We start from the raw sequence: 13,859 nt of genomic DNA, 5'->3' as shown, positions 1-13,859 counted from the left end.
TCATTTCTTCTTATTTATGAGTTTGGGTATGGTCACTCTCTCCCAAACTGCATAAAATTGACTAATCCAAACTGATAAAATTGGTTTGGTTTTTAACCTATTAATGGTTTGGGTTGGGTTGCAAATTTTGTAAATCGAGCCCATCGGTTTGGTCTTCGGGTTAGGCCCAAAACTGACCCATCCCTACCCGTGCCCACCCTTAGGATAAAATTTTAAAAGTAGTTAGTTCAAATAGATTTCTAACTTTTTTTGCAGAAATTTAATTAGCTAGAATATAGGTGAACTTGTTGGAGTTGCTCTAAAATAATAGGAAGTAAATTCTTATCATTTTTTGTCCCGATAAAGGAGAAATTTTTTTTCTTTAGTAGTGCTATTTTCATCTCTTACTTATTTACCCCACTCTCCTCTTAATAAATCATTTTATAAAATTATTCTCTTTAACTGAGGAATGAGAGATTTGGATTTGAACCTTTCTAACATTTTTATTTATTTATTCAGAAGAGGAAGATTCAAACGTATCTTCAATATGGTAGAAAAAAAGTTTCCACTTTCAATAAAATAAATCTTAAATTTTTATTCTAACCTCTATTTTCAAATTTCAATCTAACTTCTATTTCCACCCTAAATAACTTTTTTTTCCTTATTTAATTTTAATTTATTATTTCATTATATTTAGTTTTATATGAAAATCCTCTTGATATGCGCAAAAATACATATGTTTTTTGCTCAAAAATGCATGTTAAAGACTAGTTTAAAAGAAATTGAATTGTTCAAGCATGGTGGTTACATCGATAGCATCATTTAACAAAGAAGAAGGTGGTGTTATGCTAACAAAAAAATTAGGTTAGAATTAGAGGTGTTTTGATAATATTGGGGGTTGTAAAGGATGGATTGAGTAAATACAAGACTCACAAGAGTTAGAATTAAAAGATATTTTAGGAGTGTTTAATGATTGAGTTGAGTAAAACAAATTATTCTTTTTTGAATCTTAATAGAGATGATGGAATGAGAATTAAGAGAGGACAATATATATATATATATATAGTGGCCGGAAAAAAAAAAAAGAAAAAAAAAGAGGACAATATATTATCCCCCTTCTCTACAAAAAACAAAAAAGCAAAAGAGTAGGGTGACCCTATTATCTTGAGGTCCATTGATTTTAACTACTAAACTTTAATAATTTTTTGGTTTAGGTACTAAAATTAAATACCATTTTAGATTAGATACTAGTTGAATAGTCAAACCTTATTAAAATTAAAAAGTCTTCAACAGTTCTATATTTACTTGCTATGCCATTGTGAAAAGTACAAATCTACCCTTCCCTCATCAGCAACATGAATGACCTCCGGCCACTGTCTTTCGGCCGACCTCCGGCCACCATCTTCCGGCCGACCTCCGACCAAGCTCTACTCATTACATAAAAAATTAAATTAACATTTACCATGAAGGGGATTCGAACCCCTCTCATTCAAGAGGAATGAAATATCTCCGACCATTACAGTAAGTTAACTATTATGCAAAAGTATTGCTTTAACCTAAATACTATACTATTGTATATTTTAAAAAATAATAATTAGGCTTTGATAAAAAACAGCTGTGAAGTAAAGCAGCTGTGAAGTGAAACAGTGAGTGTTTGGTAAACTATATTTTCAAAAGTGCTGTGAGTACAAAAAACAGTATGAAGGTGTTGGGTAAATTGTAATGTAAAACCGATGTGGCTATTTATAATTACTAAAATGAGGGTATTATGGGTAAAATAAAATTTTTATTGTTGCTGTGATTCACTGCAGCTTTCAAAAACACCTACAAACTTGCTTTCTATTTTTGCTGTAGGGAGTTGAGAATTGTGGTGCAAAACACTTTTTCATTTTTTTACCAAACACCAAAACTACTGTGGGTGATTGAGAATTGTCATCCACAGCAGCTTTTGGGTCCTCCACAAAAATCCTAAACGGGGCCTTAATCCAATTAGTCACAACTAATCTAAAGTTATAACTATCACAATTAAGTTATGATTGTCTTTAGATTTAATTGTGACTAATTTAAGATGTGACTATCTCACAACTAAATCTAAAGTGTGACTGATTTAGTTGTGATCGAATGATATTCATAACTAAAAAATCCCTAAACTCTAACATGAAAACTAAAGACAATGCATCTAAAGCACCCCCAAAATTCATATAATAACCAATTAACAAAATTTGAAGTTGTGAATGATATTCATAAAAAAAATAAGTTTAACATAAAACACTTACATGTTTAATTAACATAAAAGCTAACATAAAAAGAAAATTTGCATTAAACATATACCCTCTTAAGGAGGAAATTAAACATGTGACTGTTAAACAGAAATAATTTGAAATTCATCTCTATCTTTGCTTCCATTTAGAAGATATCATCTTAAATCTAAGTTGTGACTGTTTCGTCACAACTTTAGATTTAGTTGTGACTGACTTTAAGGTAGAAAGGCAGCCCATTCTTAAAGACAACTTCAGTCTAATTGTTTTTTGATGTACCCTTCAAATAGACGGAGGAACTAGAGCCGAGCACTGGAAGAAGTGCTCAGTTGTTATAAAAAAGTCATTGCCGAGTGCTTGGTACTATTAACCAACATCATAACCCAACCCTATATCCCTAAATTAAACAAAAACAAAATCATTAGAAGGACTAATATAATAAGAGAGAAAGTTTTTTTAAGAAATTTGCAATTACATGTTCATAAAGAGTCATGCATTTGGCTTCCAATTCACACACAAAGGATTCAAATAGAAAAAATATAAATCAAACGGATTAATACAGAACACCTAAAAATAATAAAAAATTAACTGTCACAATTTATTTGTGACTGTTTAGTAGTCACAACTGCATCTGAAATTGTGACAGTTCTACAGTCATAACTAAATCTAAAGTGTGACTGATATTGAAAGAGATAAGTTTAGGTTCTCAAAAGATAGACCCTAATGTCCTAAACTCCAACATGAAAACTATAGAAAGTGCACATAAACCACCCCCAAAACTCATATAACAACCAATTAACAAAATTTGAAGTTGTGACTGAGATTCAGAAAAATAAATTTAACATAAAACACCTTGATGCTTAGCATAAAAACTAACATAAACAGGGGATTTGCATTAACAAATACATTAAATATATACACTTTAAGAAAGAGATTTAACCTGTGACTATCAAACAGAAATAACATGAAATGCATCTTATAAGCTATATCCCAAACTAAGAGTTGTGTAGTTAATTCCATTTGTGTAGTTACTTACAAACAAAGACCAATTCCTAATTCACAAGCTTACAAACATCTCTGCAATATGTACAATTGTATAGGATCATACAAATCTCCTGAAAATTGTATCAAGGGAAACAAAATCATAACCAAATTAAATTATACCAATTAAAGAAATTCAGTGATGATCACCTTTAGGCCCTTTGAATAATGATCATCACCTAACATTAACATTAGGTAATTAAGTAGTTGCTAAAGTCACACTTCTAGTAATGCCTAAAATCATGAATAGAAGCTGTGACTAAGCTCCACAAAAAATTTAAAACTCTAATGCAGAAACCACAATAATGAAACAGTCACAAACATAAAGAGAAATAAAAATCAAATCAAATACAAAACAAGAATTAAAAAGCAAAAACATAGCCACACCTAAACTCCAAAATTAAACAATATACAAAACTTGAAATAGAAACACACAAATTACTCAAAGAGAACAAAAATCCAAAGATCAAACCCTAAGAAAATTAATAAAAGAAATTCATAAGTAACATAAATCAAAACAAATTCAAATCGCAGTATATGAACAAAAAATTTAGATCAAACTCAAGATCAAGATTACCAAGCCAACACCAATTCCCCAATCTGACGATCTCCTCCACACCAACACCAAAACCTTGGAGTGAGAGAGAGAGAGAGAGAGAGAGAGAGAGAGAGAGAGAGGATTAATACAGATTTGTCTTGGAGTGTTGTTGGGATAACGAGAAAATTTGTAGGAATTGGGAAAAAAAAAAAATCATAATTGGCTAAGAAATTCAAAGAAACATAAGCATATTACCAAAAATTGAAAGAATTGTTGAGAAACTAGACGAAATTGATGCAGATTGCCAAGAAATTGAAGCAAATCGTCAAGAGGATTGTTTTGTTTGCGTCATTTGGGTTTAGGGATTCGTTTGTTAATTTACACGCTCAAATATGATTAGTAGCTGAAATGAAGCCATATATGGGCCAAGGACAAAAAAGGAAAACAAAAGAAGCCCAAAAGAAACATGTCATGTTGAAAAGTAGTTTTGGTACCTAATCTAAAAGGTTTTATGAAAGTTAGTAACTCATCTAAAAAACTATTGGGTCTTACTGCTTTTCTAAAAGATTATTAGAATTAAGTATTTAATCTTAATTTTCTTATTATCCCGCCCCTTATTTTGTTAACAGTTTTAGGAAGTCTTTGGTCCCCAAAAGAAAAAGATGGACCGATGGAGGTCTAACTCTGTTTTGCGCCAGAAACATAAAATTCCACATAAAGTTGGGGACTATGGGCCAGTTTGGTATTACTGTGAGAAAAAAACAGTTGTGAAGTAAAGCAAATGTCAAATAAAGTCAGCTGTAAAGTAAAACAATTGAATGTTTGGTAAACTATGTTTTCAAAAGTGCTGTGAATGCAAAAAACAGTATCAAAGTGTTTGGTAAATGTTAATATAAAAATGTTGTGACTGTGTATAATTACTAAAATGGACATGATGCTGAAAGTGCATTTCACTTATTTGTTTGGTAAAAATAAAATGTTTTTTTACTTGTTTTTGAAATTTTTGACTACAAATTTTTATTAGCATTAATTTTCTAAGAACAACATTATTAAATAAGTATGCCTATTATTTTTTTAGGTATATTATAATTTTAATCGTATAAATAAAATATCATAATTAATTATCACGATATAAAATATAACTAACAATGAACATATTTTTTAATTTAAAATAAACAAATAAAAATTATAGAAATCAATGAAGGTATTATGGGTAAAATAAAATATTCATTGTTGCTGTGAGTCACTGCAGCTTTCAAAAGAACCTAGAAACCTGCTTTCTGTTTTTGTTGTGGGGAGTTGAGAATTGTGGGGAAAAACAATTTTTTATTTTTTTACCAAACACCAAAACTGCTGTAGGTGATTGAGAATTGTCATTCACATCAGCTTTTTGGGTCCTCCACCGCAATCCCAAACGGGGCCTATATCCTTTATCCTTTTTCAAACCCCTGTGAGTCTCTTAAATGACACATTAAAACATTAATTCTCCGGCCGTACCAGCATCAGAATTGGCATAATTTTCCATACTTTGGCATCATTCTATAGTTCATAGTTGTAACAACTCATTAGTACCACATCTCTATTAAGATTCACTTGTATAAGTAATAAGTGTCCTATGAAATAAAAATGTGATACCAACTTTATGTTCTCTCCGTTTGCATCCTCTCTCGATCTCCATATGGGTCTTACTCTACACATCTTTTTAAGCTTAATAGTCACCTTCCCCCATCAACTATGACTCATTGACCCGTGTATCAAATTGCTCCCCCAATAAAAAAATGGGCTTTTTTACCCAAATAGCACCTGAACTACAGGGGGTGTGCTCAAATACCACCCAAACTTTTTTTCTTGTCAATTTACCACCTGAAATTATTAATATGTGCTAATTTGCCACCTAACATCCATTTTTCTGTTAAATCATCAAAAAATTTCCCAAACTTCCCATTTTGCCCTTGAATACAATAAAAAAATATTATTATTTTTAAAACTTTTTTTAAAATATAATTAGAAAAAAAATTAAAAACTAAAAAAATAGAAAATGGAAATACCCTTTTTTTTTTAAGGGGTTTAATCAGATTTTTTTTTTAATATTTAAAATGCTTTTTTTATATAAATGACGAAAATACCCTTGAAATAAACAGAAAATTTAACTAAAATGACGGTAGGTGGTAAATTGGCCAATATGTGAAAGTTCAGGTGGTAAATTGGCAAGAAAAAAAGTTTGGGTGGTATTTGAGCACACCCTTTATACTTCAGGTGGTATTTGAGTAAAAAAGCCTAAAAAAATGTATCCAATTTACCTATCAAACTTTTTTAAATAAGCCAATGTAATCTAATTTCTTAAGATTTCATCCAAATTTCCGTCTTTTAGACTGCGTGAGGGCAAAATGAACAATTCATGCCCAAAGCTTTACATGGGACTAACGTGGTTTGACATTATCAAAACTTGTCCAATTTCTTAAAATCTAGAGCATGAAAAAGAACAAAATTTGGTGGAATTAGAGTGAATTGGGATAGACCAACAAGACCTATATTAGGCTTTGGTTGCAAATTGCCCATTTTGCCCTCACTCCAAAGGCACTCAAAATTTCTTAGACGAAATTTGGATGATCCTATGAAATTGGTACATTGGCCTATTTTAAAAAAATTGATGGGTAAATTGGCTAGATTTTGTATTTAGAGGGGGAGGAGCAATTTAACACATGGATCATAGTTGATGGGACAAAATGGCTATTAAGCCCTTTTTTTTAAAACACATACGCATTAAATGGAAAGCCGTATATCGAATGAGATTTTAGATATTAACTTTATCTTGGTTGGATATAAATTTTGGGAAATAATGTAACTCAATTGTGATAGCCATGGATATAATAATCTCTCTGATCGATCTAATATTTCATATGGTGGATATAAAATTCCAATAGGATTTCCCTATCCTCATCCAATGATAATTTAATCCAATCCTGCCTTTTATCATCCGGCACGGCAAACAGACGACATCTCTTCCTGTAATGACTATAAATTTACAGAGCGCCAACTACATTTGAAGTGTCATAAATATTCAAGCCATGTCATATATTTGAACAAAACCTGAATCACTTCATGTCTCGGATACACCATCAGATGGGTTGCCAAGGTTTGAACTACTTTCACCAACGATGTCTTTTACATGACCATTAAAATTGGAACCATAGATATGCCCCATTTTTGTACCTTTAGTCTTTAGTCTCCAAATATCTCTGATTCTCCCTAGTTATTGGTGTCAATAATGGGACCCTGCCAGCAATGGCCAAGCCATAACCTTTGAGCCCAACATACTTCGCCGGATTGTTTGTCATCAGCCTCATTGTACGAACACCTAGATCTCGTAGTATCTGCAAAAATTTAATCATGTATTCAGGTATCAAGACAATCCACCTCCTGTTGTGAAAAGGCAGGACCAAGGAGGAGGTGCTTCGGTAAATAGGGGACCGGTGGCAGGCGTGATTGTTTCAAGGAACAAGTCAAAGAAAATGAAGATGTAGTGTGCCTTACAGCATTAGTGCAAGTTCTCTTACAAACATAAAAAAACAAGACTGAAAGAAATATCAAATATAATTAGAAAAGAAATTAATTTAACTTATAAATTGATGCACAACCCCCAAATTTTCAAACATCAGTGAGCCAAAGGAACTCAAATGTGATTTATAAGTAATGAACTAATTATAGAGTTAAGTTTCTTAACTCAATACTATGACAGACCTTAAATCCATTCTCTATAAATCAATCCTTATCATTTTGTAGTTTAACATCTGATGGAATATAATAGACTAAATCGTGCTAATTCTCCAATCTGGTCAGCCAGGAAAGGGACAATTTTCTAATGATAGAGAGGCTCATGGGTACAACACTATTAGCTGTATGACAATACAAGATCAAAAACAGATAGTTGCATGAGAAAATTGACAACATGAATGAGATATGATTAAAAGTTAAGAAAGCAGTACCTGGGCACCGATGCCATACTCGCGAGAATCAACAGGTAATCCCAGCTCCTCATTGGCTTCAACAGCATCACACACATCAGCCTGCAGGTTATAAGCTTGGAGCTTGTGGCCCAAACCAATTCCTTTGCCTTCATGTCCACGAAGATACACCAAAACACCCCTACCAGCTGCTTCAATTTGCTTCATTGCAAGTGCCAGCTGGTTTCCACAGTCACATCTGGCTGAGCCAAATATGTCACCAGTGAGACACTCAGAATGTACCCTCACAAGTATGTCTTGCCCATCTGCAATTTCACCCTGTTCATATTAAAACCATGCAAATAGTTACGTGCAGGAATAAGCGTTGATCAAACACAAAATTTTGTATGTATTTGTAAGCCAACCCTCATTCTTCATTGATCTAACTATGGAAAGATTGATGTAGGACAAAGATTGTTGTGATATCATTTTATGAAGAACAGGGAGAGAAATTGATATAGTAGGAAGGAGAGAGAAAAAGATAGAATAGAGGCTGAAGAGAAGGAGAAAAGGAGAAAAGGAGAAAGAGAGGTAAGTAGGGGGTAACCTAGTTCTTGATTATCAATGCAATATACCAAGTCTAAAACCCTATTACAATAAGGCCTTTTAATAAATGTAGTCCTTATAATAATGAAGTACCTTAAGTGTCCTAATAAAATAAATGTCAGACAGTTTTAAGAGGATACTCTACTTCGGAGGTTTGCTTACTTTGACCATAGCAATATGCTCAATCCCATCAAGGAATGACCTATAACAGTAGGCTTCAAATGGCCCCCACATTGTGGGTATCCGTGCAGCTGCAGACCGCTCCACCAACTTATCCCTTTTCCTCCTATATCTAAAGATTATAATCGATGAATAATATCAGAATTAGAATTTCTTCCCTTTACCAGAAGAAAGGGCAAAAATGGAACAGTTGATAATTACTTGTCCAAGAAAAATATGCAAACAATCTACCATAACGATTATCAGTACTTCATAAGTTAGGTTATTCACTTTAATTTTTTTTTTTTTTTAAAATGTGGCAGGTTTCCTTGACAGCTGTGGAACATCCTTAACTGAGTTAAAGCAATAGAAGTTATAATTATTTTAAAGTATATTTTCAGAAGTCAGATAAATATTTCGCACTCACTGGCACATGCTAACGAGGAGATTGCAGATAAACAATTAGTGTTTCAGAAATATGCAATGATATTTGTCATCTAATGAAACAGTTTTGTGTAGATATCTTCAAGCTTTCCAAGAAGTAAGGATTTATTTGGTAACTATAGCTAGCACAGGTTAGACTCTTAATGAAAAGACACAATCAGCACAGTACCTTATCAAATCAGCAATGGAAATAATTTTCAAGTTTTCTGCCTGTGCAAATTGACGAAGCTTCGGTAATCTAGCCATAGAACCGTCATCATCCACAATTTCACATAAAACTGCTACCGGATCTAGCCCAGCCAGCATGGCAAGATCAACTGAAGCTTCCGTGTGCCCAGCTCTTTTTAGAACACCTCCCTCCCTGTACTTTAAGGGAAATATATGACCTGGGCGGTTGAAATCTTCAGGTTTTGAATCCCTTGATGCAAGAGCCAAGACTGTCACAGCTCTATCGCGAGCTGAAACACCAGTTTTTGTACCATGTTTTGCATCCTATGGAGTTCAATTCAATTGAGGTCACCCATGTAAGAGTTATTATAAGTCATAAAGCAGGTCAGTTCTATAAAGTAATAGATTAAACTTTCTAGAACAAATTACATTCAAATGTTTATCTTCGCTATCAATCCCCAAGACAAAAGATAAGGCTGGCAAATAGCAACTCTGTTCAGCTCCACTTTCCCTCAAATATATCGAATCAAAAAACTTGCATCAAATATGGCCTTACATCTACAATATCCTCTTCACACTTCCCCTAGCCTTTAGAGAGATCCAAGCAACTTGGACATAGTCACAAAGCATGACTCAACCAAAAATGTAAATGACATTGACCAAGAAGGCCTGTGATCATGATCAGGTCTCCCCACCTAGTAGCACATCTCAATGTGCACACATGCCTTCATTTTATTTGAGAAAGTTTAACTACATACCACTGAGACAGTGAATGCTGTGCGGAGTTTTTCTTCATTCTCCTTCTGTGTCACCATTAGTGGAAGTTGCAACCTCTCTAAGTCTTCTCCTTTCATGCTCACACAAACAATCCCAGTTCCATGCTTGACAATAAAGGCCATAGCTACTGGTGTTGCCAAGGATGCTGCCATTATAAGATCTCCCTCATTTTCTCTATCTTCATCATCTACAACAATTACCATCTGCAAAATTTTCTTGAATCAATCATCTGTTATCTTATCTCCCTCCAAAAAAAAAATCACACACACACACAAGAAGAAAGAGAAAATAGTTCCATTAAAACCTAAAATGATTATCTGAGAAAATGACCAACCTTGCCTTGACAAATATCTTCAATGGCCTCTGGAATGGAAGAAAATCCTTCTACAGGACAATCAAGATCACATTCATTATTCTCAGAAGAGAAACCACTGGTCATAATTTCAGATGCAAGTGTTCCAAAACCAAATGCTTCAGGTTGTATTTCAATCCCAGTTGGTTTCCCAGCCTGTTTGTTGACAAAAATGGCCTCTTCTGCAGCTTTATTTCCATTAGGGTAAGACAGGAGATCATCTTCTCCAGATATCAACATAGCTCTTACCCGAATATCACCCTTGATACTAAAGCACGATTTCCAAGTCAAACTTGGTGTGACAAAATCAGATATGCACCCATTTGCTGCAAACGAAGTCCCGCGATATAGACCATTGTGCCCTCTGAAGATTAGAATTAAATTAACCTTTAGCCGTGTGCACTACGTGAAAGGACTACAATTGTGGGAAGGAGCATATCAACTGGAGGAGGGTTTCTTATTTTTTATTTTCTCATTTATAATCAGAAGAGATTTTGAAATTGTGGAAATACCACTACCCTGTGGTGAAACCTTAAACCGCATTTAGCTGTTAATCTTAAAAAACAAATATAACTTCAATAATTAGGCCATAGACCCATAGTTGTTAATCCAAAATTGTTTACCCCAAAACTTTAGAGTTACAAAACCCTAGGTTTCAAACCATTTCTTGACTACACTATAAATTTACACATATCCATTAACTATCTGTATCACTGTGATGCTCAATTTATCTCTCTCCCTTCTTGAACACCGAACGCGCAAATTTATATATAATGCCACCACATTGCCACATTTATAGTGTCTCAGAAAGATCAAAAAAGAAAAACCTCAACAGTCTTTATAAATTTTAGGACTTGAATTTCTAATGTGATCCTTATTTTCCTACGTTTTCTCGGCAACCAAACAGAGAAGAGCGAGTAAAGAACAATGAAATCAAATTACGACTGAGAATTCTAAAACGCGAAAAGAAAGGTCACGAAAGAGACACAGAGAGAGAGAGAGAGAGGTGAGAGTGATAAAGGAGAATTACTGAGAATAGGAGAGAGCCATTGGAGAGCAACAGAGATTGGTCGAAGCCATTCCTCAAAGCCTGGAGGTGAAGCTGCTTTTGAGCTCAGCTGTGTTTGTCTGTGCGCGAGTGCGCGCGTGTGCTTCTTTCACCAAACGGAACGGAGAAAGCCCGCGAAAGAAAAAAACAGGAGGAGGGGACAGAAGACAACACTAAATCCACCGCCAACCATATGGCGGAGAACCAATCATTTAACGCTTCGTATTATGATTCCAGGTCACCGTACTTTATCATTTATAATTTCATCCCCACGTTGTCTTTTCACTTACATTTTTGAGTTTTAAAAGGGAAAAATTTTCAAACAGGACACCTACTTTGGGGTCAATCTTAGTTTAGGACACCACTTTGGATTTGTCTTAGTGTAGGACACATATTTACAATTTATATTTTTGTGGGACAAACCGTCACCTCCGTCAAGAATTCCGTTAAAAATAGACATGTGCCACGTACATGACCTATTTTCAAGGGACAAAATGGACAATTCACCATAATATATTAAAATAATTAAAAATAAAACTAAAACAAAAAAGAAAGAAGAACAAGATGGCAGCGCACCCCTTCTCCACCCAGCCCCAACTCACCTCCGGTGGCCATACTTGCCGGCAGTGACCCCACCATCCCCCCTCTCTATCTCACTCTCTCTCTCTCCCTCCATTTCTCTATTCCTCTCTTTGTCTCTTTTTCTCTGCAGATCGCACCCTCCTTTTTCTCTCTCTATTTCTCTGCACATCGCCCCAACCACCTCTAGCGGTGGCCTTACCCACCGGCGACGACCCACCCTCCCCCCTCTCTCTCTTTCTCTCTTCATCTCTCCCTGTATTTCTCTCTTCCTCTCTTCCTCTCTCTGTCTCTTTTTCTCTCTCTATTTCTCTGTCTCTCTCAAGGTTTTCTAAGAGATTGATGAAATTTCAATGTATATAAATTTATTTATGAAATTTCCAAGAATTATAATTAGATCTGAACCTCAATTTGCTTTCCACGCATCCCAAATGGAGCAATCTTTATCTCTTTGAAATCTACAGAAACTATCAAGATTGATTCCTCTTAATCATACTCAGCACCCCTTGTCTGATACGGAAATGCCATATTCTAGCCAAAAGAAAAACATTGAAGTCTTCAGGCATTGACATTTGACGCTCTCTAGGTAAGTAAAAAATATTCACAAATTAAAAAAAAATTTTGAGACTTTGAGTCTACATCTTTGAGCAAACATGGATAGGAATGATAGAGAGAGGATTAGATAAAGAGAATAGCAAGTGGACTTTGCTCTTTTCTTTCTTTAGACTTGCAGTAAGGGTGAAGGTGTGAAGGATGCGCAGTTGCGCATCGAGTAGCAGAGGGATAGAGAGAGAGAGACAGAGGGATAAAGAGAGAGAATTAAAGAGAGAGGAAGAGAGAAATAGAGGGAGAGATGGGGAGAGAGAGAGAGAGAGAGAGAGAGAGAGAGAGAGAGAAGAGAGGGTGGGTCGTCGCCGGCAGTAAAGCCACCGCTGGAGGTGGTTGGGGCTGAGTGAAAACGGGGGGGGGGGGGGGGGGTGAGATCTGCATCTCCCTCTTCAATCCTTTTTTTTTTTTTCTGTGTTTTTTGTGTTTATAGTTTTAAACTTTTTTAATATATTTTTAGTTTTAATCTTGTTTATTTTTAATTATTTTAATATATTATGGTGAATTGTCCATTTTGTCCCTTGAAAATAGGTCATGTGTGTGGCACATGTCTATTTTTAACGGAATTCTTGACGGAGGTGACGGTTTGTCCCACAAAAATACAAATTGTAAATATGTGTCCTACACTAAGACAAACCCAAAGTGGTATATTAAATTAAGATTGACCCCAAAGTAGGTGTCCTGTTTGAAAATTTTTCTCGTTTTAAAAATTACACATATATTCATTAAAATTTTCAAACTGTTGCATATAATTTTGTGCAAGAAAAAATAATAAATAAATAAATAAGAAAATATTTGTATTGAGATTGAACATTACACTTTAAGTAATCTTATTAGGCAATTCGATGATAGTATGCATTTTTACATACTTTCTCATCATTTTTCGTCTCTCTATAAGGGGTTATGTGCAACAATTTTAAAACCTCAGGGTGTGTATGTGTAATTTTTAAAATTCTAAGGGGTGTATGTGAAAAGACGATAAACCTCAAATGGTATAAGTGTAAATAACTCTTTATATAAACCTGAGAATAACTTATCTACAACAGAAATAGTGACATGGCATCTCAACATGAGAGAAACAAAGATACCACAACTCAATGTTTCAACCCTTCTTTCTCTCATGTTAGGGATACCACTTCAATACCTCAGTTGTAGGTAAGTTCTTCTCTATAAACCTACATTAAAATACTGCCTACTTTCTAATTTATTTTCTTCTAATTTGCACTATAATTTTATGATAAAAATCGTTCAACCTTTTCATACGTTCAAAAATCTTCTATGTATTTTTCAAAAAAATTTAAAGATAAAATCCCCTTAAAATAGCGACATTAAATTGTGCAGTTACAATGATTTTTTTTAT

At 34.2% G+C, this 13,859-nt stretch overlaps 1 protein-coding gene across 1 annotated transcript; it reads right to left on the bottom strand.

The window, feature by feature from the left end:
- Positions 1 to 6,682: 6,682 nt before the first annotated feature.
- Positions 6,683 to 11,516, bottom strand: LOC147284105 (bifunctional riboflavin biosynthesis protein RIBA 1, chloroplastic-like). The gene is given in 8 exon segments (XM_086243878.1): positions 6,683 to 7,042; positions 7,044 to 7,190; positions 7,803 to 8,099; positions 8,529 to 8,658; positions 9,139 to 9,461; positions 9,896 to 10,117; positions 10,249 to 10,630; positions 11,297 to 11,516. Coding segments are annotated over 8 exon segments (1,677 nt in total). The 5' UTR covers positions 11,347 to 11,516; the 3' UTR covers positions 6,683 to 6,916.
- Positions 11,517 to 13,859: the final 2,343 nt, after the last annotated feature.

This window comes from Dryas octopetala, chromosome 5 (genome assembly GCF_963921425.1).
Source record: "Dryas octopetala chromosome 5, drDryOcto1.1, whole genome shotgun sequence".
NCBI classification, from domain to species: domain Eukaryota; kingdom Viridiplantae; phylum Streptophyta; class Magnoliopsida; order Rosales; family Rosaceae; genus Dryas; species Dryas octopetala.
Note: the sequence above shows the minus strand (reverse complement) of the source record. Positions and strands in the feature narration are given on the sequence as shown.